The 27,240-nt window shown below is 64.5% G+C and overlaps 1 protein-coding gene across 1 annotated transcript in view; it reads left to right on the plus strand.

Moving 5' to 3' along the window:
* SORCS2 (sortilin related VPS10 domain containing receptor 2) overlaps positions 1 to 27,069 on the plus strand; it is a 216,281-nt gene extending 189,212 nt beyond the window's left edge. Inside the window, 12 exon segments of the mRNA XM_070399733.1 lie at positions 1,717 to 1,896; positions 3,134 to 3,280; positions 7,433 to 7,535; positions 11,447 to 11,523; positions 14,491 to 14,582; positions 15,466 to 15,573; positions 16,117 to 16,237; positions 17,094 to 17,227; positions 17,846 to 17,965; positions 18,900 to 19,071; positions 25,254 to 25,440; positions 26,617 to 27,069. Of these exon segments, the coding sequence (XP_070255834.1) occupies positions 1,717 to 1,896; positions 3,134 to 3,280; positions 7,433 to 7,535; positions 11,447 to 11,523; positions 14,491 to 14,582; positions 15,466 to 15,573; positions 16,117 to 16,237; positions 17,094 to 17,227; positions 17,846 to 17,965; positions 18,900 to 19,071; positions 25,254 to 25,440; positions 26,617 to 26,867 (1,692 nt within the window). The 3' untranslated portion in view covers positions 26,868 to 27,069.
* Positions 27,070 to 27,240: the final 171 nt, after the last annotated feature.

The raw sequence follows: 27,240 nt of genomic DNA on the forward strand, positions 1-27,240 counted from the left end.
TCACCCCCGTGGCCACCACCTGAGCCTGCCCTCACCGTGGGCACAGGACCCTTGCACGAATGTTTGGTGATCCGGGTCAGGATGGACAAGGCACTGTGGCCACACCTCCTGCAGCTCCTCTCCCTCCCACCCTCCGCGCCAGCCTCCCAGGGCCCAGCTTCATCCTGTCTCAGGGCCTCTGCCTTGCTCTTCCCTCTGCCAGCCTGTCTCTCCCCAGAACTCGTCCCATGCAATGTTTCAGGAGAAACGTCACTTACCAGCGAGCCTCCAGGCTGGTCTAGGCCTCCCTCTCCTCCTCGCAGCCCACCTTCTCTTTCCTGACACCAGGCAGCAGGGACCACCTGTGCCGGCCTCCCGCTTCCAGCTGGAGTCTGGGCGCAGCTTCTGTCTTATCAGCCTCTGCTTTCCAACTGCCTAATGTGGTGCCTGGCACATAGTAGGGGCTCAGTGAATGCTCCTTCCTTCCCCGTGCCTGGACAGACACCAGTGGGGGATCCGGGGGCTGCCTGGGCCCTGCTCCCAGCCAAACTGAGGACTGAACTCCACCGCCAACCCTGCGGACATGTTACTCCCGTCTGACAAGGGAGGTGATTGACATCCAGAGAGGCCTAGTATCCTGCCTGGGGTCACACAGCCAGTGGGAACCAAAGCGGGGCTCCGTCCCAAGTCTGGGTGGGCCTGAAACCAGCCTCCTGCTGCCTCTCCCTCCAGAGGCCGCCGCAGGGCCCCTTCGCAGCTCTCCACTCCACGTGCATCACTTAGGGCACAGGTGCTTGCAGCCCTGCCTCCCGCACATGCTCACTGGGCAAGTGCACGCCGGGAACTGATGCTGCCAGCGCTGTGACTCAGACCCCCCAGGGTCCCGCTGTAGTGGCGTCTCCAGAGAGGAAACAGGCAGGAAACCAAGTTGCAGGCACATGAATAAAATAATTGCAAGTCATGATTTGTGTTGTGAAGGGAACGAGAGGCAGAGATAGAGTGATGGAGGGTCCCTGAGGAGGATATTTCATCTGAAGCCCAAAGGAGGAGGGGGGGGTGGGCTGTTCAGGTGGCAGGCAGAGCATGTGCAAAGGCCCTGGGGCAGGAGAGAGCCTGGCTGGAGGACAGAGAGTGTGATGGTGAGAGGAGACGGGCTCTGGGTCCTACCAGCCTCGGGCGGTGGATTGCTGTGAAGTTCGAAGACATGAGTTCCCCAGGCCGCCTGAGTCAGAGATGGGAAAGTAACGGTTTCACTTAGGGCAACCGCCTTGGCATTCCTGGGGGGTGAGTGTTGGGGAGCGGGAAGTGAGGGGACTTTTCAGCTTTGAGCAGCTTTCCTCCAGCCTGGGGGCTGCAGCATCGGGGTCCTGTGTCCTGGGCCCTCTGTCCTGGTTTCCGGTTAGGTGGACAGCAGATCCCTTCCTGCCCCCCAGGCATTGGGACCTGGACCCCGGGCTGCTGCCTGTCTCCTGCAGGGACCGATGGGCACACAGCCTGCCTGGGCGGGAGCAGGAGGCCTCACGGCACCACCCCTGTGCTGGTCCTCCCCGCTGCAGCCCAGTGTGGAGGGTCAGGCTGGCACCCCCTTTTAAGGTGGGAAGTGGGGGCCCAGGCAGGTGAAGGGACTTGTCCAAGGCCACGGAGCTGAGAGGGAGGAGCCAGGCAGGCCCCCCCAGGTGGGCTTCACTACCCCCACCCCGTGGCCTCTGACCCTGTGCTCTCCCCCCGCGCCCCCAGGACCTGCAGGTCATCAGCACGGACGAGAGCCAGGTGCTGGTGGCGGTGCAGGAGTGGTACCAGACGGACACGTACAACCTGTACCAGTCGGACCCGCGCGGCGTGTTCTACTCGCTGGTGCTGGAGGATGTGCGCAGCTCCCGGCAGGCGGAGGAGGGCGTGATTGTGGACGTCCTGGAGGTGGGACCCTGGCCCTGCCTGCCCCCCCCTCTGTCCCCCCCACCCCCCGCCTTCTCTCTCATTCTCGGTCTCCGAGTTCTGCAAACATTTCTTAAAGGATCAGCTAGGAGGGCCCACAGGCCCAGAGGAAACCACGTGGGCACTGGGATGGGAGCAGCAGAGAGCTGCTCGTCCTGACGACACATGAAATATGAGAGAACAACCTTAGGGGCACAGGGCTGGCAAGGAGGGTGGGATTCACGGGGGGAGGTGGCGCTCTGCTCGGCTGGGGTTGGCGTTAGAGGTCCTGGTACGATGGGACCGCGGGGTCATCCGTGAAGCCCTTCCGCTCCCTCGTCCGGCTCAAAGCCCAGCCCAGGCCGGTTTGGCCAGTGGGGCTCTCAGTGGGGGGCTCAGTAGGGGCTCACTGGGGGGTTCAGTGGGGATCTCAGTGGAGCTCTCACTGGGGGGCTCAGTGGGGATCTCAGTGGGGTCAGGGTGGGGGGCTCAGTGGGGATCTCACTGGGGGGCTCAGTGGGGATCTCAGTGGGGATCTCAGTGGGGATCTCACTGGGGATCTCAGTGGGGGGCTCAGTGGGTTCAGTGGGGGGCTCAGTGGGGGGCTCAGTGGAGGGCCTGAGGCGGTGCCTAAGGAGCTTCCAGGAGAGGATCGTCCCTGCGGAACCCGGACGGTGAACTATTGGAAAGTGCTGATACGTGGCCATTTCTTTTGAGCCAGTTCAGTAACGACTGTGGGGTGTGTTTGGGTCACGGCCAAGGGCCCCCCGGGGGGCGGGGCTGGCCTTGAGGATGGAGTGAGCCCGTCCAGGGTGGGCCAGGCGGCATGGGCGCGGTCCTTGCTACCTGGCACTTTGGGGCTGAGCTGCCGGGTCTCGGAGGAAAGCCCCAAACAGTTCCATCGGCCCAGGTCCTGTGGGTCCACGAGGGAGGGGGCCGCGGGGGGAGGGGGCTGAAGCGGGAGCTCTGCCCGAAGATGGGGGACCCTGACGCACAGGCCTGTCGGGGCCCGGGCTCTGCTGCTGGCCGCCTCTGGGGGGGGGCGCAGCTCGGTAGCGGGGGAAGCACCGTCTGTGGGGTCAGAGATCGGGCCTCCTGCCCCCGCCCGCTCGTCTCCAGAGCGTGAGGCAGCCCCGGCTCCGGCTGCTGTCGGTGAACAGGCCGCGTGCGGAGAGCTCTTGGCCGGGCCATCGGGTGGGGGGCTCCGGCCAGGTCCCCAGGGCCCGTGTTTCTGTCCCAGGTGCACGGCGTGAAGGGCGTCTTCCTGGCGAACCAGAAGGTCAACGGGAAGGTCATGACGCTCATCACCTACAACAAGGGCCGCGACTGGGACCCCCTGAGGCCACCCAGCGAGGACATGAACGGGAGGCCCACCAGCTGCCAGCCCGTGAGTCCTGTGCCCGCCACGCCTGCGGGACACGGCGCTGCCGGGAGCCCGGGGTCGGGGGGCGCCAGTGGGCAGGGCCATCGGAGGGACGGGACCACCATTCTCAGTGCGGTGGACAGGGTCACGGTGGACAGGGTCACAGGTGGACAGGTTCATGGTGGACAGGGTCGCGGTGGACAGGTTCATGGTGGACGGGGTCGCAGGTGGACAGGTTTATGGTGGACAGGGTCTCGGGTGGACGGGGTTGCGGGTGGACAGGGTCATGGTGGACGGGGTCGCAGTGGACAGGGTCTCGGGTGGACAGGGTCACGGGTGGACAGGGTCACAGGTGGACAGGGTCGTGGTGGACAGGTTTATGGTGGACAGGGTCTCGGTGGACAGGTTCATACTGGACAGGGTCATGGTGGACAGGGTCGTGGGTTCTCCTTGCTCCACAGGCGCGTTAACTGGAGCTCAGAGAGGGACGCGTGGCCGTGAGCTCCTGCCGCAATGTTGCTGCGTAACAAACCACAAACAGCACTCACGGTCCCCCAGTCCTGTGTCTGGGCTCAGCCGGGCGCCTGCTCGCACCCGGGGCGGGCTGTGCACCGTGGGGCGGGCATCCTCCTCAGGGCCACGCAGAGGGTGGGCAGAGGCAGGCGAGCTCCTGGCAGGCCCCCCGCGTTCCATCTCTCAGACGCCTCTGGCTGACGCCGAGGGCCAGGGAGTGCGCTCCGTCTGGGGCGGGGGCTGGGCCACAGCCTGATGTCCCGCGTTCCGGGCCCTGCCCCGATGCCTAGCTGCCCCGGGTCTTGGCCGCCTTGGGGGACGGGGGGGTTAGTGTTGGATTCCCCCGGGGCCCTGGCAGGGGCACCAGGGGACCTGGGTGGCCTCCCGTGAGGATGGAAAGAAGGCAGCCCTGGCCTGGGGGGCACTCGGGAGCAGCAGGTGTGCGGGGCGGAGGCTGAGGGGCCACAGGCGTCTGGCCAGACAGGCTGCTCGGTGGGCCCACCTGTCCTTGCTCCCGGGCGCTCCTCTCCCCCGCCCCCCCCCCCCCCCCCCCGCACGCCTTCCCCAGCGGGGCCCCCAGAGCGGGAGCAGGGTCTCAGGTCCCCAGGACTCCCTGGGCTCGGCCAGCCACTCGGTGCTCCCGCAGCTTCGTGCAGAGGAAGGAAGGAGGAGAGATTCGGTGCACGTGGGGAGGCGACGCACCACGCAGGCAGGCGGCCCAGCACCACCCGCCCCCCCTCGGCCCGCCCCTCCCCACGCTGGCCCTCAGCAAACTCCTGTGACACAAACCCTGCGCTTCGCTGGTACATGCTCGCTGCGCGGTCTGTGTATCTCTGGCCTCGAAGGCCCTCGCAGGCAGGACTTGCTCTGGGGGTGCCCGAGCCTCCCCCCCCCCCACTCTCCTCCGCCTGCTTTTCAGGGCCCAGGCCTCTGTGGGCCCAGTCCCGGCAGGATGGGCTCCTCCTCCTCCTCCCAGAGAACCCGACCCCTGGGGGAGCTCCGAGGAAGCCCCGCCTGGCAGGGACACCCCTTGCTGAGCCGGGCCGACCCCACCAGCTCGGGCCTGCCACCCCTCCACCTAAGCCCCCGCCCGTTGGGTTGGTAACGGAGGGTAAGAGCCAGAGCCGCCGGCCTACTTCCCAGAGCAGGCGCTGGGAGAGGGCGCGCTTTCCTATCATCCGTCAACGCAGGATTTTGCTAAGAATAGATTCTGGCCTCAGTGAGGAGATGACCTCTGAGAGACGGATGTCCAGCCTTAAAGTCACCCAGGTGGGAGGCAGGTGGGGGTGCCGCCCAGCCAGGCAGGCGAGACCCCCGCCAGCAAGGAGAGGACAAGGCGGGAACCCAGCTGGGCACAGAAGACAGAAAGTGGCAGGTGCTCAGCGGCTCCTCCCCTCCTGTGGTCCTGGTGGCCGGGGAGGGGGGACGCGGGAACCAGCGTGGCCACCTGGGTTCTCGGACTGTGTCCTCGCCCAGCCACGCATCGCGGTGAGCAGGGCAGACGGCACCGGACCCGCCGCCCGCCGCCCGTCCTGCGCCCCCGTGCCCGTGCCCGTGTCCCTGCCTGCAGCCTCCCCGCTCCCGCGTCCACACACGGAGCCTGAGCACGTGGGGCGCAGCCAACTTGTTTGTAAGACCCAGGAACAGACAATAAAGCTCGTCTCCGACTGCACAGAGCCCTGGGGCCCTCCCCCCGCGCTGTCCTTCCCGGATCAATATCCAATTTATGGAACAGTTTCATTGTTGACTTGGACAGTCTTTCTGAAATGCACTCTGTGCGTGCAGACCGCACGCCAAAGCTGTAAACGCGCTGAGGAGGAGACACGCTAGGGTGTCAGTGGGCCCGGCCTCCTCCCGCGCCCTGGAGGCGGCGCCGGGCGCTGCGGGCTCCGCAGGCTCCGCTCCACACACAGGGAAACCAGCGTTTCCCGCAAAATGAGCGGCACCTCCGGAGCTCCAGTGGGGATCTCCGGGCGCTCAGTCCTGTGGTTCTAAACTGGAGAGGACAGGGGAGGGGAGGGCAGGGGAGGGAGGGCAGGGCAGGGCAGGGTGGGAGGGGAGGGCAGGGGAGGGGAGGGGAGGAGAGGGCAGGGGAGGGGAGGGGAGGGGAGGGGAGGGGAGGAGAAGAAGAAGAGCGAGCCCAGGAAATGATGGCTGTCCTTGTTGGTAAACAGTCAGGCAGAGCCTTGTCCAGGGAACCTGGACCCTGACCCGGCAGCCGTGCAATCCCATGAGGAGCGGTTACCGCCCTGTTCCCAGAGGAAGACCCTGGGGCTCAGAGACAGCCAGCAGTCTCCCCCGAGTCACACAGCACGGAGAGGGGCCATAAGGGTTCAGAGCCCCACCTCCCACGTCCCCATGCGCCCACACTCCAGGCCAATGAGTTCCTTGCATTGGGAGCCCAGAGGCTGACCCCAGAGTTGTCGCCCCAGAAGCCCCTTTAACATCTGGGGATGTGCTGCGGTCTCGGTGGCTGTGCTGCTCCCCTGGGTGGGGGCCGGGGTTCCTTGTTGTCCAGGTGGGCTCAGCCAGCCAGACCCGGAGCCTGCCTCTCGGGCTCGGTTGGAAGGAGAGGAGAAGCAGGGTCCTCGCCGACCCCCCCCGCCCCCCTCCCCCCGCTGCAGCCGGTTCGGGCGGCCCTGGCTGACGGCTGACGGGTCGATGCCCCGCGCAGTCTCTGGCGCCCGGACGGAGCTGTGCGGGGACCTTGGACCTCGTCTGGAGTCCCATGGTTTTGTTGTCTATTGTGGACGTGATGGGTGAGGCCAGATTGCGGCCTTGACCCTCCGAGGCTTAGGGACACTCAGGGAGGACATAGGACTCATCCTCCTCTGCTGGTCTGTACTCCTGGACCCCAGTCCCGCCCCGGGGTACAGGCAGCCACGGAGGAGACAGGAGGGGTCTGGCCCTGCCGGTGCCGGGACAGGGCTCCACTCGGGACCCTCATTCTGGGAGGCTGCTGGCCCGGATCGGCCTGGAAAGGCATCCCACGTGGGGACAGACGCCTGCGGGGCTCAGAGCGTGGCTGTCGGGTCCAGGTGTCCTTCGTGGTAGTCCCGGCCCCACCAGGGCCCCAGGGGAAATGCTTAAATGCGGGTCCATCAGCGTGAATCGCCCTTGAAGTGGTTATCACAGCTGGCGTTGCTGCCTCTGCGGCCGGGCCCGGGCGTGGCTGTTGGCGAGGTGGGCGCTGAGCCTGCGAGGAACTGGGCGCCGCGTGCCCACCGGACCTCTCGGCCTTGCGCAGAGGGCGGGGCTCACGGCTGTCCCACCGCTGCGCCCTGATGCCGGGCTGCGTGGTCACACCCCAGGCCCCGTGAAGGTTCTGGGTGGATGAATGAACGAACGTGAGTGCGGGCCGTGCAGGCTCCAGGGCTCACGCTCCGTGGCCAGCACTGCGTGGGGGCCCCGCCAGCAGCCTCGCGGGGAGAGCCTCCCTGGAGGAGCCCACCCGCTTCACCCAAGCGATCCCCTGGCCCCGAGCTGACGTCTTCACCTGTGGTCGTTCTCAGAGCCTCTCCCACCTCCAGCCACTCCCTGGAGGTGTTGCTGGCCCTGCCTTCCCACCCACAAGCCACAGGGTGGACCCGGCCTCGGTCCTACCTTCCCTGGGGACTGCGCTCCCGCCAGGTGCTCACTATGGCTTTCTTCCTCGTCCTGTAGCCCGACTGCCACCTGCACCTGCACCTGCTCTGGGCAGACAACCCCTACGTGTCGGGCACCGTGCACACCAAGGAGACCGCGCCTGGCCTCATCATGGGCGCAGGTAGGAGGCCCGTCTCAGCGGCACCAGGGAAGCTCTGACCTCGGGGGTAAAACTTGTTGGCCACAGGCCTGGTAATGGGGTGTGTGCTGAGGGCAGTGCCAGCTCCTGGCAGCTCCGCTGTCATGGAAAACCAGGAGGTGAATGTGTGGGCCAGAGTGGGCACATGATAGCTGTTGGCCAGATGGGAAGGTGGATGGATGGAATGGATGGAGGGAGGGAGGGAGGAGGGAGAGAGGGAGGGAGGGAAAGAGAGAGAGATGGATCGATGGAGGGATGAGTAGGTGGATGGATGGATGATAGATGAATGGGTGAATAGATGATGTGTGTATGGATGGATGGGTGGATGGATGGGTGATGGGTGGATGTGTGGGATGGATAGATGATGGGTGAGTGGGTGGGTGATGGATGGATGGGTGATGGGTGGATGTGTGGGATGGATGGATGATGGGTGGGTGCATGGATGGATGGGTGGGATGGAAAGATGATGGGTGAGTGGGTGATGGATGTATGGGTGGGTGGGTGGATGGATGGGTGATGGATGGGTGGGTGGATGGGTGGATGGATGGGTGGGTGGGTGGGTGGATGGATGGGTGATGTATGTATGGATGGGTGGGTGGATGGATGGGTGATGGATGGGTGGATGGATGGGTGATGGATGGGTGGGTGGGTGGATGGGTGGATGGATGGGTGATGGATGGGTGGGTGGATGGATGGGTGGGTGGGTGGATGGATGGGTGATGGATGGGTGGGTGGATGGATGGGTGATGGAGGGTGGGTGGATGGATGGGTGATGGATGGGTGGGTGGGTGGGTGGATGGATGGGTGATGTATGTATGGATGAGTGGGTGGATGGATGGGTGATGGATGGGTGGATGGATGGGTGGATGGATGGGTGATGGATGGGTGGGTGGGTGGATGGGTGGATGGATGGGTGATGGATGGGTGGGTGGATGGATGGGTGGGTGGATGGATGGATGGGTGATGTATGTATGGATGGGTGGGTGGATGGATGGGTGATGGATGGGTGGATGGATGGGTGATGGATGGGTGGGTGGGTGGATGGGTGGATGGATGGGTGATGGATGGGTGGGTGGATGGATGGGTGGGTGGGTGGATGGATGGGTGATGGATGGGTGGGTGGATGGATGGGTGATGGAGGGTGGGTGGATGGATGGGTGATGGATGGGTGGGTGGGTGGGTGGATGGATGGGTGATGTATGTATGGATGAGTGGGTGGATGGATGGGTGATGGATGGGTGGATGGATGGGTGGATGGATGGGTGATGGATGGGTGGGTGGGTGGATGGGTGGATGGATGGGTGATGGATGGGTGGGTGGATGGATGGGTGGGTGGATGGATGGATGGGTGATGTATGTATGGATGGGTGGGTGGATGGATGGGTGATGGATGGGTGGATGGATGGGTGATGGATGGGTGGGTGGGTGGATGGGTGGATGGATGGGTGATGGATGGGTGGGTGGATGGATGGGTGGGTGGGTGGATGGATGGGTGATGGATGGGTGGGTGGATGGATGGGTGATGGAGGGTGGGTGGATGGATGGGTGATGGATGGGTGGGTGGGTGGGTGGATGGATGGGTGATGTATGTATGGATGAGTGGGTGGATGGATGGGTGATGGATGGGTGGATGGATGGGTGGATGGATGGGTGATGGATGGGTGGGTGGGTGGATGGGTGGATGGATGGGTGATGGATGGGTGGGTGGATGGATGGGTGGGTGGATGGATGGGTGATGGATGGGTGGGTGGATGGATGGGTGATGGATGGGTGGGTGGGTGGGTGGATGGATGGGTGATGGATGGGTGGGTGGGTGGGTGGATGGATGGGTGATGGATGGGTGGATGGATGGGTGATGGATGGGTGGGTGGGTGGATGGGTGGATGGATGGGTGATGGATGGGTGGGTGGATGGATGGGTGGATGGATGGGTGATGGATGGGTGGGTGGGTGGGTGGGTGGATGGATGGGTGATGGATGGGTGGGTGGGTGGATGGATGGGTGATGTATGTATGGATGGGTGGGTGTATGGATGGGTGGATGGATGGGTGATGGATGGGTGGGTGGGTGCATGTGTTAATGCTCGTTTGGACCTCAGAAAGGAAGACAGGCACACAAACCCTCTGCCACTCTGTTGGAATCACTTTGACTGTTTGAGGACAATCCATCGCCTTTGGAATTTTCCAATGACGCCTGAACTTGACTCGGGATAAGATACCCCTGAGGGCGCTTCATGAATAAAGCTTCAAATAGGAGGCGATACACAGGTCGCCCAGGGCCAGAATGGCTTCCGTGTCCTCATCACAGGTCCTCTGTCTTCCTGGGCGCTCGGACCCCCTATCCCTGCCAACACCACAGGGCACGGCGAGGCCTAGCCAATCTGGCTCATCAGCCTGTGCTGTTGTTCATGACCCTCCCAGGAGGCTGTGGGGGCAGGAGGGACCTGGCCCCAGAGGCCACGGGATCAGTCTCCAGTGCACGCTCTTTCAGTGGCCACCGTGGTTTCTGTAGGAGCCCATTTAAGCTCAGGTTCCCCATCTGTTAGCTGGCGTTGGCTTGGATACTGGGTTGGGGTTCTTCCCACTCTAGCACCAGACCCAGGATTAAGTCGGAGCCCCATGGAGTGGCCATCAAGGCTGGTAACCCACCCACCAGCTGGTACTGGGACTCAAGTGAACCACAAGGAGGAGCCTTCTGGGTGCCCCACTCCTTTGGTGCCCACCTCACACCCCCCAAAATCCACTCAACAGATACTTCATGAGCACCTACCACATGCTTTCTCTGCTGCTCACCTGGACTGCCCCTGGCTTCCCTGGACCCGCCTCTGGTCACCCCTGAACCTGACCCCCTGGGAGCCGTCTCCAAAGATAAACCCAGCTGTCCTGCCCCAGCTCAAAGCCCAGCAGGGCTGCATGTCCCCAGGCTGGCCCTCCTGGCCCATATCCCCTCGAACCCGTTCCTCACTGTTAGGGTTTTGGCCAGCGATGCAGGCTGTGAAAGAATTCACGACTAAAAGGAGAGATGGATGCAGAGAGGAAGTGTACTTTTGCTTCCCGTGAAGGGAAAGGGCTGGTGCATTGCTAAGCAGCACAAGGGCAGAGAACAAAAGCTGTTCCCCCTTTTAAAGCCTTGGCTGCTGTTGCTAGGTGACAAGGCAAGGAGGGGGATTTGGGGACAAATGGAGTTGAGCAGACATCAGGGGCGTTGTCTGAAAACTTTGTTTGCTTTTTTTAGGCAGATGTCCTAGGGAGCTGTCTTTCTCAGCATCTTCCAAAGCCTGTAAGGCATTCTTAGAGCGAAAGTTATGAAGAGCTCAGAAGAGGCTTGTTTGAAGGGGGAGAGGGAAAGGGAGCTTTCCACTCATTATCCCTGAGTTGTCACCCAGCAAGGAGGAGGGGATGCAAGAATGTAGCCTTGGGAGTAACTTGTCTTGCAGTTTGGACGGAGGGGCTGTTTGAATCAGGGAGCTAACAGTCTTGGAGTTTAATTACCAGGTGCTTCTCATACGTTGTAGAGGCCGCAGCAAAGAGAAAGGAAGGCCTTTTATCCTTGTTCTCACACGCACACCTACCGCCACTCTACGCTTCTGATTCTGCAACCACACTCGTCACCCGGGTTCCCCTGAAACCGGGCGCTGCCTGCACCTGGGTCAGCTGGGTCAGGCTGCTTTTGGGGGGCAAGGCTAACCCTTTAACCACAGACTCGGCCAGGGCCCAAGCAGAGCAGTTACAGCAGGCCCCCACCATCAGACGGACACAGACAGGACACAGACGGACGTCCAGGTGGGAGGTTAGACCAGGCACGGGGCCCTCTCGGGGACTTGTCTGGCTCAGACCGTGGTAAGCGGGGAGCTGGCTGGGCCTAGGCCAACCCTGCCCCTTCCTTCTGGACCAGGCAACCTGGGCTCCCAGCTGGTAGAATACAAGGAGGAAATGTACATCACTTCAGACTGCGGGAGGACCTGGCGGCAGGTAAGGCGGCGGGGAGGGGCCGCGCCCACCCCGTGCTCATGCTGTGACCCCTCCCTCCCAGTGGGCGGCTGGACACACAGCTCCCGTTAGCAGATGTTACCTCCCCACTGGCCCAGCCCACCAGCTGTTCCACGGCCGTTGCTGGACCTGGCTCGGCTCCACACGGTCACACACGGTACCGTGGACGTGGAAGCAGAGGAAGTGAATACCATGGAAGGGGCATGGGGTGGAGGTGCCGGTCTGTCCCCGCAGGAAGCCACCTGGGGACTCCAAGGCATCGGCTGAATGCGACCCAGAGGCCAAGAAGTGGGGGCGTGGACAACCCCGGGGTCCCGGCAGGGAGGCTGCTGGGTGGAGTCATGGAGGAGAAAGAAGGAATGGGAAGAGGAGTTTGGGGGGCCACAGTGAGGCTGGGGGGCCGCAGTGAGCCTGGTGGGGGGGGCTGTGGTGAACCTGGGGGGGAGCATGGTGAACCTGGGGCCTGCAGTGAGCCTGGGAGGGCCATGGTGAGCCTGGGGCCTACAGTGAGCCTGGGGGGGCCATGGTGAGCCTGGGGGGGGCCACGGTGAGCCTGGGGGGGCCGTGGTGAGCCTAGGGCCCGCAGTGAGCCTGGGGGGGCCATGGTGAGCCTGGGGCCTGCAGTGAGCCTGGGGGGGCCATGGTGAGCCTGGGGGGGGCCACGGTGAGCCTGGGGGGGCCGTGGTGAGCCTAGGGCCCGCAGTGAGCCTGGGGGGGCCATGGTGAGCCTGGGGCCTGCAGTGAGCCTGGGGGGGGCCGTGGTGAGCCTGGGGGGGGGGCCACGGTGAGCCTGGGGGGGCGTGGTGAGCCGGAAGAGGGGGGCTGCGGTGAGCCTGGATGCCATCCCGGGTGAGGATCTGATGTGGCCTGAGAGGAGAGACAGGAAGGGGTAAGGGCATGAGTCAGAAACGCTCCCCGTGCTCTGTGCTCTGTGCGGCCCGTGGAGCGCAGGGAGGTGGTGGTGGACGCACCTGTGCAGCCGCTGGGGGCTCAGTAGCCGACCCCGTGCTCTGCCCGGAGGGGGCCTGGCCCCCTGCACCCGCCACTCGCTTCCAGCAGAAAGGAGGCCTGCGGTCCGCCCCCTTCATGGAGGGTCCCTCCCTGTTTGAAACCCTTAGGAGCTCGCTCTAGACCTTGGTGTGCGTGTCCCCTTCCCGTCACCGGAAGAGCTCGGGTTTTAGGCCCCTTTTCGTCCCCGAGCACCCCAGCCGCAGCCCCTCTCCTGGGGGGGGCCTCCGACAGGCATGTCGGCCCCAGCACACCCCCGTCGCCGCAGCCTCGATGGGGGGCCGGCGCTTTTTATTACTATTCAGGAAACAAGGCGTTTTGAAAAGGGCAAACGCGATTTATAATATTTCTACCTCACGGAGCTAGTGGCGCGTGTCTGCGCGCCCTTAAAGGTCGGCAGCTGTCCGTCACGGAGCCCGGTTAGTTCAGCGCCGGGGCAGCCACAGCGTTTCTCACTCCCAGGACCCGTGTACGGCGCGCATGGCCCCGGCTGAGATCTCAAATGGGGGTGTCAGGGTTCCGGGGGCACCCCGTCAGCTCGGCTGCTGAGTGTGGGCCTGCCCTCGGTGTGTGGTTCCCTTCCCGAATGATGGGGGGATGCAGGGAGCTGAGTGCCCAGGGAGGAGAGGAGGGGCTCCCCCATGAGCACGTGTGGGTGTCAGGGGAGGAGAACCGTGGAGCGGGCTCTGGGGTGGGAGAGGCCGTGGACCAGGTGGGACAAAGGTCGGAAGGGCACGAGCAGGCGCGCTCAGACCAGACGCCACCCGCTCAGGCCAGACGCCGCCTGGCCTGTGACCGGATGGGGCTGAGAGCTCTCAGGCGGGCATTACAAAGGCCAGCAGGTGTCGCTGTTCACGGCGCCCCCTGGGGCGATCGAAACAGCAGCCAGGAAGCGTTCAGGGAGGCCCTGGGAGCCAGGGTGCCGGGAGACAGGAAAGAGAAATGGGGTGGAGGACGCCTGCCCCTCCGCCCTGCTGCCTGGGGCTGGCCAGGGCACAGACAGCCACAGCCAGGGTGCCAGCACCCCTGAGACCCTACTGGGGAGTTTGGGAAACCCCGAAGCCCCTTTTTAGAGAGGCCCAAGCTAATGAGTGTGGGGTTGTCTGTCACCTCCCTCATCCAGGAATCTCTGTCGCTATTACTATAGCCTCAGGCAGCATGCTGATCCCAAGCTAATGGTTAGGACACAGGACACCAGGCATCCAGTCCTCTGATCCCTGCAGCTGCGGCCGTGGACTCGGCAGCAGTGAGCACCGTGGGGTGTAACTGGGGAGAACCTGTTATCGCCCTGATACCAGGAGGGCTTCCTGGAGGAGGCAGCACTGGAGCTGAGCCTAACGTCAAGTAGGGGTTTGCTGTTACTGAGGATGTGCAGCCTAACTGCTCTTCTTTTTTAAAAATATATGTATTTTTTATTTATTCAGAGAGAGGAAGAGAGAGAGAGAGAGAGAGAGAGAAGCATCAATGATGAGAGAGAACCATTGATTGGCTGCCTTCTGCACGCCCCCTACAGGGGACCGAACCCACAACCCAGACCTGTGCCCTGACCAGGAATCGAACTGTGACCTCCCGGTTCACAGGTTGATACTCAACCACTGAGCCACGCCGGCCAGGCCTCGCTGCTTTTCTAAATTCCGTTCCTTCTCTCCATCTTCCTGTCGCCGGCCTTTCTGGCGAGTGTCTCATACAGGCCCCCCACACCCCCCAGTGTCTACCTGCGCTGTCCTTCCTCACACTCCTCACTGGTCTAGAAACTGGCATTCGCCATCCGTCCATCCCCCGTGGACTAGCTACGTGGTGTGGCAAAGCCTGCGATGCCCGGGGCACGGGGAGCCCTCAGCTCGGCCCTGGCCCAGGGGCGGCCTCTGCTGTCGCCAGCCTGCGTGGGGCGGGCTCTGCCCCCGCGAGGCCCCGCCCGCTCAGGTGCCGCTGTCCCTGCAGGTGTTCGAGGAGGAGCACCACATCCTGTACCTGGACCATGGCGGCGTGATCGTGGCCGTCAAGGACAGCTCCATCCCCTTGAAGATCCTCAAGTAACGTCGGGCGGGCGGGCTTCTCTCCACCGGGAGCCCCTCAGAACGTTCCCCTCCCCGTGGGGCCCAGGGCAGCGGCGCTCAACCCCACCAGCGGGGGTGGTGGCAAGCTGGGCACACCCGCCCGAGCAGCTCCCTGGGCTGGGGGTGGGGAGACAAGGAAACAGAGGTGACAGTGCAGCACCCCGAGGGAGGCCTGAGGCTGCGGGGCCCAGAATTGGCCCCTGCTGTAGTCTAGGGGAGCAAGGAGGGCTTCCTGGAGGAGGTGACTTTTCAGCATCAATAGGAATTATTTAAGTAGAGGAGATGGGGCCAGATAGGAAATCCAACAGCTTGTGCTCGGGGAGAGAGGGTTTGCCATCAGCTCCGGACATTGAAGGGCGTGTGGGGCAGGGAGGGCAGGTCTGAACTCTGGATCCAGAAGGCAGAGTCGGGGAGCTGCCGGGAAGCCAGTATCACTTTAGTGTGAAAGAGCTTTCTGCACGCAGAGCCAGCAGCACCGTGATGCACTGCGCTGGGAGGCAGTAAGCTGCTCGCTGGCCCAGCAGCCCTGGCCGGGCTCAGGCATTGGGGGCGCTGCAATCCAGGGGTGCCGGCAGCACCCTGACTTCTTGGTGTTGTTGCTAAGCAGATGTGGATGCCACTTGGTGCCGGCAGGTGGCTGCTGCTGGCCTCCCAGGAGAGAGCAAAGCCAGGGGTCCAGTTGGGAACTGGGTGCTGGGCTGGCCCTGGGGGCACACGGCTCCCTCCACGCTGGTCTCCCGGCCGCCTCAGCTGGCGGCGCTGGTCCCCGGGCACAGGCAGGGCTGGGTCCAGGCGGGCAGCGGAGCTGGGCACGGGGAGGCCCCTGCTGCCCGCGGACGCTGACGCTCCCCGTCCGCAGGTTCAGCACGGACGAGGGCCTCACGTGGAGCACCTACAACTTCACCGACACCTCCGTGTTCGTGGACGGGCTGCTGAGCGAGCCGGGCGAGGAGACGCTGGTCATTACGTGAGTGCCGGGGCGGGGGGGGTGGTGGGCTGACCCCCTGGAGGCTGTGCGAGGGCCACCTTGGCCTCCGCTGCTCTGAGGTGGCTCAATGCTGACCCAGACCCCTTCCCTCACTCTCCCCTCATCCTCCCACTGGCCTCCTCCCGGCCTCCCGCAGCCGCCAGGGTGGCCACTCGTCGTCTGTCCCTGTTTGGGGCCACCCTTTCCCTGCCCAGACCTCCTGGCTGCTGAGAGGGGCAGCCACAGGCCCAGCTGCCTCCGGGCCACTGCCCGTTCCCCCTCTCCAGTCAGCGCCTTATTATTACTGTCACCGTTGTTGTTGTTATTGGCGGTTGCGAGGGGTGCGCAGGCCGGTTGCACAGTGAGGACCCCTGATTGCGGGCGGGTGCGGGTGCTCCCTGAGCCCCGCGGGGGCCTGGCCCGGGCGTCTGGGTCTGAGGCTGAGCAAGTGGCAATGTGGTCCCTGGTGGCCCCGGGTCAGGTGGGAACTGAGGCCGAGGGGACGGACGGGCCACGTAAGGTTTCTTGCCCCTTCGCTTCCAGCATCTTCGGCCACATCAGCTACCGCTCCGAGTGGGAGCTGGTCAAGGTGGACTTCCGGCCGTCCTTCCCCAGGCCCTGCCGCGCCGAGGACTACAGCGCCTGGGACCTCACCAACCTGCAGGTGGGTGGGCGGGTGGGCGTCCCGCAGGCCCACCTCCCTCGGCCAAGACACGCCCCCCCTCGCGAGGCCCCAGCCTCTCCTCCTCCAGGAAGTCTTCCTGGCACCCTGGCCGCCCTGACGCTGGTCTTTCTGGGGTCTCTGGCCCCTTCTTGGAGCCTGGGCTGCTGGGCTCAGTCCCACTCGGGGCGCAGGTCCCCGGGCCCCACCCAACCGCGGAGCCAGGCGTGCTGGGGGCCAGGGGGTTCGGATCCTGGGAAGGTGACATGGCGCATGCATCGGACATGACCTGGCGCCCTGTGCGGGCTGGGCAGCCCCGCCCCATGTCTCCACACACATGTCTCCAGGCAGAAGGTGTAGCCCTCGCTCCCAGGGGACCTGGTGGGATAGAGATGGCCTCCCCGGGCGCAGGCAGGCGGAGCCCCAGGCGTGGTGGGGAGGCCCGGAGCGCAGGAGGGGCCCTGCGCCTGTTACCCCACAGCGCCTGTTTCGGGTGGGGCCTGTCTCAGGATCACAGGCTGCGGACTTACTGTGTGTCCACATGAGCCCTCCAGGCCCTGGCTGGCTCCAGCGCCCGCACGGGGCCTGCACCCCTGGGGCCTGAGGAACTTAACAGGGCCCCGCCCGTTTCCAGCAACCCTGTGTCCCCTCCCACCCAGCTGGAGCTTGAATGGCACTTCCTCCGGGAAGCCTGCCGTGACTGCCCGCTCTGGGCTCCGAGCTTGCCTCTGTCACATGGTGCCGTGGGAGGGAGGGGAGGGAGGCTGCCGGCTCGCCTTCAGACACGCCCCTTCCCTCCCGGGCCTCAGTTTCCCCACCTGTGAAAGGGATCCAACCCCACCCCACGCTGCCGCTGCAGGGCGACGGTTGCCTCATGGGCCAGCGCAGGAGCTTCCGGAAGAGGAAGGCCGAGTCATGGTGCGTCAACGGGAGGAACTTCACGTCGGCGCTCACGGCCCAAGTGTGCCCGTGCCAGGACTCCGACTTCCTCTGGTGAGGGTTCTGCCCCGGGCTGCCCGCAGCCAGGAAGGGGTAGGGAAGTCCAGCCGGGGTGTGGAGCCACCGCAGGCGGCCTCCTGGGGGGGGAGGAGCCAGGACCTGCTGCACCCCCCCGCCCTGCTCCCCTCTCCTGTGGTGCCCACTGCCCCCAGGACAATGTCCGGGTTCTGGAACCCAGCTCACGAGGCCTCTGCCCACCCCACTGCCTCCCAGCCATCCTCACCCTCGCCATCCTGTCCCTCACACTCCGGCCGCCGCCTCCTGTATCCCCCCTGCACCAGTGTGGGGTGGCTGGTGCCCCCTGCAGGGCCCTCACCTCTCATCCCCTGGTTGTCTCCTGCTCTTCCTAAGAGGTTCAGCACACCACCTCCAGGCAGCCCTCCAGGACACCCAGGCTGGGCTCAGTGCCTTCCTGTGAGTTCCCAGAATCCCCTTGGCATCCCCTCTCACCTGGAGCTGTTGGAGGCGTTCAGGCCGGACTCCCCGCTGGTGCAGGGCCCTGTGGATGTGCCTCTGTGACTCCTCCGCGCCACCACTACCCCGCGCCGCGCCCCCCCCCCCCCCCCCCCCCCCCCCCCCCCGCCTCCTGATGGAAGTTCTTTCTTCCTCCAGCGACTATGGCTTTGAGCGCTCCCTGTCCGACACCAACAAGTGCTTTGCCAACTTCTGGTTCAACCCCCTGGCGCCCCCTGACGACTGTGTGCAAGGCCAGACCTACACCAGCAGCCTCGGGTGAGTGCACACAGCCTCCTGGTCCGGCTCCGGGCAGAACCGGGGGAGCCCCAGCTGCCCTCCTGCCCAGTGCCCACAGCCCCCTGCGTGGAGTCGGGAAGAGAAGTCGGGGCTGAGGCGTCCGGTGCCGGAGCTCCTGAGGAGGCCCCGGAGCCTCTGGGTACCTCCATCGGAGCCCACATGGGCCGGCACCAGGGAGTAGCGTGCGCTGAGCTGGGTCTGAACAAAGATGACAGGAGAGAAGGTCCGAGCTGCCCGCGGCTCACGCTGCTGCAGGGGCTGAGCCCAAGGGAAGGAACACCCTCTCCTGGTCTCCGAGCCCCTGTGGTGCCGGGACCTTCCCATTTACCTGCGCAAGTGAGGCAGCTCTGAGCGAGCGGAGCAGGAGGCGCTCTCGGTGCCTTTTGCTCTCAGCTTGAATGGCACCTCCTCCGGGAAGCCTTCCCTGACCACCTGCCCGGGCCCGAGCTTACCTGTCACGGCACAGGTCCGGGTGCTGCCATCACTCCCGGCTGTGAGCTCACCACACAGAGGCGATGTCCCTCAGGCTGTGGGGTGACGGACGCCAGCTGTGGGTGAGGGCCAGGTGCCCGGCAGGGGTGCGCATTGGATGCTCCTCCTCGGCCAGAGGCGGCTGTGGCGGTTGGAGGGTTAGCGGCATCGGCACTGTTGGTGCGTAGAGGCCGTGAGCCTGCAGCTCGGGCCCCAAACATCGCATTGTGACCATTGGGTCGCTCGCCCTCCTCGGGCCTCAGTTTCCCCCTCTCAAGGGCGCAGAGGTCACAGGCAGGTGGAGGCAGGAGGGGCCTGCTGGTGAATGGAGGTTGTAGCCAAGAGCCACCCGGTGACAAGCAGGTCCCTGCCCGGCTGCGGGGCCCGTCCCCCCCGCCCCCCTGCCACCTGTCTGCAGACCTCACCCGCCCTCTGACCGCAGGTACCGGAAGGTCGTGGCCAACCTGTGCCAGGGCGGCGTGGACCCGTCGCGGAACCCGGCGCCGCTGCCGTGCCCCCTGACCCCACCCCGGGGCCTGCGGGTCAGCATCATCGGCGAGGCGGTGGCCGTGCGGCCGGGGGACGACGTGCTGTTCGAGGTGCGGCAGGAGCAGGTGAGCCCTGGTGCCGTCCGAGGCGCTCCCTCCCCCCCTCCCCCCACCAGGCAGACAGGCGCCCAGTGCCCCGAAGCCCCTCCCCAGGCCTGACCATCAGGGAAAAGCCAAGCAGCCAAATGAGAGAGAAGCGTGGAATGCAGGCAGCGGAGGCGTTTCCGACGTCGGTGCAGGGCGTGTCCCGGCTCACTCGTTCCTGTGGCCGCAGCAGGGCGTTCAGCCTCAGTTATTGATTTAGTGAATGTGGGAGCCGAAGGAAAGAGAAAGTTCAAAGCAAACTATGACTTACAATCCCACAACCAAAGGCACATCCTACAAACAGATGAGAGGGAGATGGAGATGGAGATGGAGAGAGATAGAGAGATAGAGAGACAGAGAGATGGAGATAGAAACAGAGACGGAGATAGAGACAGAGAGATAGAGAGAGATAGAGACAGAAATAGAGATTGAGATATACAGGGTGTCCCCCTTCCCCCAAATATGTATGTAAATGTCCTCCAAGTCGCCTAATGTTTATTTTTCTTTCTTTAGTACAAGTGTTACATTTTCTCCTGATTTTAAAAATAACCTATGCTCATTATAGAACCTGAGAAACGTAAAAATATCAAGAATGTAAATATCCCCAAACTCCTATTCCCAGGGTGGCAGCTGCTACCCCGTATGTCCTGCTGTTTAATTCATGTGGGGCCCGCCCACTGTCCTGGTTACACACGTGACACGTGCTCATGGCAGCACATCAGGCAGGAAGTAGGGAGACTAGGCACACGCGGGGATTCTGTCCGGCTCCTCTGGGTTTGCGTGGCTCAGCTGGGTTTGAGGGGATTGGCTGGGTTTGCGGGGCTCCTCTGGGTTTGAGGGGCTCCTCTGGGTTTGCGGGGCTCGGCTGGGTTTGAGGGGCTCGGCTGGGTTTGCGGGGCTCCTCTGGGTTTGCGGGGCTCAGCTGGGTTTGAGGGGATTGGCTGGGTTTGCGGGGCTCGGCTGGGTTTGCGGGGCTCCTCTGGGTTTGCGGGGCTCCTCTGGGTTTGCGGGGCTCGGCCGGGTTTGCGGGGCTCGGCTGGGTTTGCGGGGCTCCTCTGGGTTTGAGGGGCTCCTCTGGGTTTGAGGGGCTCAGCTGGGTTTGCGGGGCTCAGCTGGGTTTGCGGGGCTCGGCTGGGTTTGCGGGGCTCGGCTGGGTTTGCGGGGCTCCTCTGGGTTTGAGGGGCTCGGCTGGGTTTGCGGGGCTCCTCTGGGTTTGCGGGGCTCGGCTGGGTTTGCGGGGCTCGGCTGGGTTTGAGGGGCTCGGCTGGGTTTGCGGGGCTCGGCTGGGTTTGAGGGGCTCGGCTGGGTTTGCGGGGCTCGGCTGGGTTTGCGGGGCTCCTCTGGGTTTGCGGGGCTCGGCTGGGTTTGCGGGGCTCCTCTGGGTTTGAGGGGCTCGGCTGGGTTTGCGGGGCTCCTCTGGGTTTGCGGGGCTCGGCTGGGTTTGCGGGGATTGGCTGGGTTTGCGGGGATTGGCTGGGTTTGCGGGGCTCAGCTGGGCTCGGCTGGGTTTGAGGGGATTGGCTGGGTTTGCGGGGCTCCTCTGGGTTTGAGGGGCTCCTCTGGGTTTGCGGGGCTCGGCTGGGTTTGAGGGGCTCGGCTGGGTTTGCGGGGCTCCTCTGGGTTTGCGGGGCTCAGCTGGGTTTGAGGGGATTGGCTGGGTTTGCGGGGCTCCTCTGGGTTTGAGGGGCTCCTCTGGGTTTGCGGGGCTCGGCTGGGTTTGCGGGGCTCGGCTGGGTTTGCGGGGCTCCTCTGGGTTTGCGGGGCTCGGCCGGGTTTGCGGGGCTCGGCTGGGTTTGCGGGGCTCCTCTGGGTTTGAGGGGCTCCTCTGGGTTTGAGGGGCTCAGCTGGGTTTGCGGGGCTCAGCTGGGTTTGCGGGGCTCGGCTGGGTTTGCGGGGCTCCTCTGGGTTTGAGGGGCTCGGCTGGGTTTGCGGGGCTCCTCTGGGTTTGAGGGGCTCGGCTGGGTTTGCGGGGCTCCTCTGGGTTTGCGGGGCTCGGCTGGGTTTGCGGGGCTCGGCTGGGTTTGCGGGGCTCGGCTGGGTTTGAGGGGCTCCTCTGGGTTTGCGGGGCTCGGCTGGGTTTGCGGGGCTCGGCTGGGCTCGGCTGGGTTTGCGGGGCTCCTCTGGGTTTGAGGGGCTCCTCTGGGTTTGCGGGGCTCGGCTGGGCTCGGCTGGGTTTGCGGGGCTCGGCTGGGTTTGAGGGGCTCGGCTGGGTTTGCGGGGCTCGGCTGGGTTTGAGGGGCTCGGCTGGGTTTGCGGGGCTCGGCTGGGTTTGCGGGGCTCCTCTGGGTTTGCGGGGCTCCTCTGGGTTTGCGGGGCTCGGCTGGGTTTGCGGGGCTCAGCTGGGTTTGCGGGGCTCCTCTGGGTTTGCGGGGCTCCTCTGGGTTTGCGGGGCTCGGCTGGGTTTGCGGGGCTCGGCTGGGTTTGCGGGGCTCCTCTGGGTTTGCGGGGCTCCTCTGGGTTTGCGGGGCTCGGCTGGGTTTGCGGGGCTCGGCTGGGTTTGCGGGGCTCCTCTGGGTTTGCGGGGCTCGGCTGGGTTTGAGGGGCTCCTCTGGGTTTGCGGGGCTCGGCTGGGTTTGCGGGGCTCCTCTGGGTTTGAGGGGCTCCTCTGGGTTTGCGGGGCTCGGCTGGGTTTGCGGGGCTCGGCTGGGTGCTCTGTGTAGAACGTGTCCTTCAAAATGTGGTGCCAAGGGTGGCGGGTGATGACGACGAAGCCTGGGCAGTGCAGACAGGGAAAGTGAGGCCAGAGCAGGTGCAGAGCTGCAGGTGGAGGGCCGGCTGCCCCCCCACCCCCGCCCCCGCCTCACTCAGGGGCTCCTGTCAGCCCCTCGATAGCTGGGAACCGAGGTTCGGACAAGAGCAGGTGCCCCCAGGGCCACACATGGCAAACGGCAGCGACAGCACTGGGTCCCGGGCCTGGGGACTCCGGGCAGAGGGCACCGGGGCCACGGCCATGAGACCGGGCGGTCTTGGTCCTGGCCCTGAGATTCCTGCCCCGAGCCTGGGGACCCCCGGGTAGGGGGGCGTGCCTCTGCTCACAGCAGCATCCGGGAGTGGCCGAGGCTGAAGCCCCCGCCCGGCCCGGGGCCCCCTGGACCCTCAGCGTGGACCAGGCTGCTGCCCCGAGTTCCAGGAGGACTCCAGGCAAACACGGCCCTCTGCTGCCCCCTAGCGCCTGGCAGCTGGCCACTCCGCCGCCCTGGATTCTCCGACTGGAGCCTGGATGGACCAGCCCACCGCCCAGGGGCCCTGAGTCAATGGGGCTGGGCGGCCCCCACCCGCCGGAAGGCGCTCGAGAAGAGAGAGGCCCCCACAGCAGCGCTGCCTGGAGGAGGCCGCTGGCTTCCTCATCCAAGCCCAGGGAGGAGTGTGGGAGCGCAGGGAGGCCCACATGCGCACACCCGTGCACACTCACACCCATGGACTCACACACTCACGCTCATACACACTCATACACTCACACACACTCACACTCATACACTGACACTCAACACACTCATACACTCACACTCAGACATACACACTCACACACACTCACACACATACACACACTGACACGTACACTCACACACAACATACACACACTCACACACATAACACTCACACAAACACACTCACGCTCACACACACACTCTCACTCACACACACACGTACACACACACAACATACACACTCTCACTCACACAAGCTCACACACTCACACGCACACACCCTCACACACACACACCCTCACACACACTCACACACACTCACACACACACACACACACACACACGCCAAGCCGGTGTGGAAATAGCTCTGGATTAGGGGCCCAGCTCTCTGACTAAGAGTTAAAGTCACCCTGACGGGGAACCAGACGCAGGCGCACAGCAGCACGGCCGATTTCCGCCCTCCGCGGGGAGGGTGTGTCAGCGAGTGAACATCCGATACAGACGAAGCTCAGCCAGAGCCTCACGCCCGGTGCAGGCGGCTCAGCAGGTCGCAGACTCCCGTGCGAGATGGAGAACGGCAGCCCTTCAGGAGAGAGGGGGCCTGGGGGGCCCAGGGCTGGGCAGCGTTGATCCGAACACCACCGTAAGGCAGCGGGACCGATGGACCCGGTCAGCCTGAGGCGCTTCTCTCTCTGAAAGGCCCTGTTGGAACCCGAGAAGGAAGGACAGAGAAAACACCACAGCCACATGTGCGGCTCGGCTGGAGCCAGAGCCTGCCGGGACGGTTGCCCTGCCGCTGGCCCAGCTGGGGAGGCCCCGAAAGGTTGCTGGTTTGAGTCCCAGGTTGCCGGCTCGACCCCTGGTCGGGGGGGGGGGGGGGGGGGGGCGTGCAGGAGGCAGCCGATCCATGTCCCACTCTCACATGTTTCTCTCCCTCTCCCTTCCTCTCTCTCTAAAAATTAAAAAAAAAAAAAAAAAAGGACTGTTAGAGCCCAGGGGTAAGAAACAAACCCATCAGACAGTGAGCTGAGGGCACAGGGCTTCACGCGGAGGCCGAGCGATGGCTGTCGGAGCAGCAGGGCCCGCACCCTCAGCCCCGGGGAATCAAACGAAGCCACAGGCGCTGTCACCGCACGCCCACCAGCCCGGCTAAAATAGGAAACGCGACAGCCCAGCCCCGTGGAGGAGCGGGCGGCCCGGCGGGCGGCTGGTGGGGATGTAAATGGCACAGCCGCTCGGGGAACAGAATGGAAGCTTCTTAAACCCCGGAGCCCGCAGCTCCGGCGGACTCGGGGAGGGGGGGGGTGTTGGGGGGGCGCTCCTGGGCGCTGCCCCAGAGAGATGGAGGCCTGTGTTCACCCAAACGCGGCAGTGTTCCCCGCAGCTCTGCTCCTAACAGCCAGAAGGGGCAGCACCCGGAGTCCTCTGGGGGGTGGCCAGACACCCTGTGGCCCATCTGCCCCCGGAATGCCGCTCTGCCGTGGACGGGACCAGACGGGGCGCAGCACAGCCCGGGGGGCTCCGGGGAACCGCATGGCTCCCCTGTTGTGGCCACAGCAGCCCAGTCCTCCCTCGTCTGTGTCCGCATCCCCCTCCTTCATAAGGACAGCTGCCCTGGGGGCCTGTCCGGGGGGCCTCCTCGGACCTTCACCGGCAGAGACCCGAGTTCCCAGTGCGGTCCCTGCTGAGGTTCCGGGGGATGTGGATTTGGGGGGACGGACACTCTGTAAGCCATGGCACCACATCGTGGGGAGGTGACAGACTGCGGGGGGTGTTCTCGGGTTCGGGTCTGGCAGGTGGGAACTAGGATTGCTGCTCGGTCGGGAGTCACCTGTCCCGTCTTCCCCACTAGGACATGGCTGCCTGGGTGTTCCCGTGGGATGGGGGGGCTGGCAGGGGTGGGAGCGGAGAGGGAGGGGGGCAGACCGACATGGAGACCGTGGCCCCCGCGTAGAGGGAGACAAGGAAAGCCCAGGACCGCAGGGTCACAGGGGAGAGAGGGTTTCCCGTTTCCTGGGCGGCAGACGCCCCGCCTGCACAGGGGCCCTCCACGCTCCTGGCTCCTGGCTCAGGCCCAGGGTCTCCCCGCCGCCACCCCACCCCTCGCCTCCCCCCCGGGCCCCCCTCTCCGCAGCTGGTGCTTGTCCGAAATGTGCACCGGCCCTTCTCGAACCCTCCGGGCCTCTAGGGCTCTGGTGTGTCGGCTGCCACAGCCCAGAACTCCAGGGTGCCCCTGGGCAGGCCATCTGGTTCCCTGGCCCCCGGATCTGGCTCCCTGGCCCCCAGCTCTGGCTCCCTGGCCCCCAGGTCTGGCTCCTTGGCCCCGGGTCTGGCTCCCTGGCCCCCAGCTCTGGCTCCCTAGCCCCCGGGTCTGGCTCCCTGGCCCCCAGCTCTGGCTCCTTGGCCCTGGGTCTGGCTCCCTAGCCCCCGGGTCTGGCTCCCTGGCCCCCAGGTCTGGCTCCTTGGCCCCGGGTCTGGCTCCCTGGTCCCCAGCTCTGGCTCCCTACCCCCAGTTCTGGCTCCCTGGCCCCCAGCTCTGGCTCCCTACCCCCAGCTCTGGCTCCCTGGCCCCCAGCTCTGGCTCCCTACCCCCAGCTCTGGCTCCCTGGCCCCCGGGTCTGGCTCCCTGGCCCCCAGCTCTGGCTCCCTACCCCCAGCTCTGGCTCCCTGGCTCCAGGCCTGCATGTTTGGAGGAGGAGCGAGGGGATGAACCCAGTGCCTCCGGGTTTCCTACAGGGCGACGTCCTGACCACCAAGTACCAGGTGGACCTCGGGGACGGCTCCACGCCCTTGCCCGTGAACCTCACGCTGCGAAGGGAGCGCATCCGGCACCGCTACGAGAGCCCCGGCGTCTACCGCGTGTCCGTCCGAGCGGAGAACGTGGCGGGGCGCGACGAGGCGGTGCTCTTTGTCCAGGTCAACCGTAAGTCCCGCCCCTTCGAGGCCCAGAGCCACTCCTGACAGAGAACCGGGTCCGGGAGGCGGAGGGAACCCTCAGGGCCTCCCACCCAACCCTCAGGATGAGAGCCCGTGGGCAGGGGAGGCAGGCGGCCGGGCTCCAGTCCACACCTGCTGACCTGCAGGGTTGTTTTTGGGGTGGTGGTGATGGTGGTGGTGGTGATGGTGGTGGTGATGGTGATGGTGGTGGTGATGGTGATGGTGGTGGTGATGGTGATGGTGATGGTGAAGGTGGTGGTGATGGTGGTGGTGATGGCGATGGTGGTGATGGTGGTGATGGTGATGGTGATGGTGATGGTGATGATGGTAATGATGGTGATGGTGGTGATGATGGTGGGGGTGATGGTGGTGATGGTGGTGGTGATGGTGGTGGTAATGGTGGGGGTGATGGTGGTGATGGTGGTGGTGATGGTGGTGATGGTGATGGTGATGGTGATGATGGTGGTGATGGTGGTGATGGTGGTGATGATGGTAATGATGGTGATGGTGGTGATGATGGTGATGATGGTGGTGGTGATGGTGGTGATGGTGGTGGTAATGGTGGGGGTGATGGTGATGGTGGGGGTGATGGTGGTGATGATGGTGATGGTGGTGATGATGGGGGTGATGGTGGTGATGGTGGTGATGGTGGGGGTGACGGTGGTGGTGATGGTGGTGGTGATAGTGATGATGATAATGGTCATGATGGTGGTGGTGGTGGTGGTGGTGGTGATGGTGATAATGATAGTGCTGGTGATGATGGTGGTGATGATGATGGTGGTGATGGTGGTGGTGATGGTGGTGATGATGATGATGGTGATGGTGGTGGTGATGGTGGTGATGATGGTGGTGATGGTGGTGGTGATGGTGGTGGTAATGGTGGTGATGATATTGGTGGTGATGGTGGTGATGGTGGTGGTGATAGTGATGATGATAATGGTCATGATGGTGGTGGTGGTGGTGGTGATGATGATGATGATGGTGATGATGATGATGATGGTGATGGTGGTGGTGATGGTGGTGGTAATGGTGGTGATGATATTGGTGGTGATGGTGGTGGTGGTGTTGATGTTAAGTTGAGGATATCAGTGACCAACAAGCAGCCTTGAAAAGCTGAGTGCCCTGATGCCCTCTGACCCCGACCTTTCTCTGGACCGTGCAGCCCCCCTGCAGGCCCTCTACCTCGAAGTGGTTCCTGTTGTCGGCATCAACGAGGAGGTGAACCTCACAGCCGTGCTGCTGCCCCTGAACCCCAACCTCACTGTCTTCTACTGGTGGATTGGCCTCAGCCTGCAGGTGCGCCGACCCCAGACCTTGGTGGCCCCTGTGTCCCACAGGCTCCCACAGGGCTGGAGTGAGGGCAGGACGCCGCCTGGGCGTTGGGCAGGACAGTGTAGGCCACCATGGAGCTGAGCGGGCACGCGCACACCTGTCCTTCCACTGTGGCCAATGAATCAGACCAGACCCTCCTATTCCCCAGGGAAGGAGATGGAAGCGAGTAGGTGACCTGAGTTAGGGTGTCACAGGTGTCATGGGAAGGGGGCAGGGACAGTGTCTGAGAGCTCCAGGGAGACAAGGCCACTTTTAGTCTGGGGGAGGGGTGGTCAGGGAAGGCTTCATGGAGGAGGCGGTCACTGGGGCTGGACCTGAGCTCAGAAGCCTCACTCAGAGCCCATGGACAGAATGCCTTCGGGGGGGTGGGGGGTGGGGGGGTCCCGAGGCTTTCTCAGGGCCGGCTGCCCGTCCTTGGGCTGGGGCTGGATGGAGGCCTCAGGATCCTGGGACA

The sequence above is a fragment of the Myotis yumanensis genome, unplaced genomic scaffold, assembly GCF_028538775.1.
Source record: "Myotis yumanensis isolate MYYU_CA2020_CCGP unplaced genomic scaffold, mMyoYum1.0.hap1 SCAF_1, whole genome shotgun sequence".
Lineage (NCBI taxonomy): Eukaryota > Metazoa > Chordata > Mammalia > Chiroptera > Vespertilionidae > Myotis > Myotis yumanensis.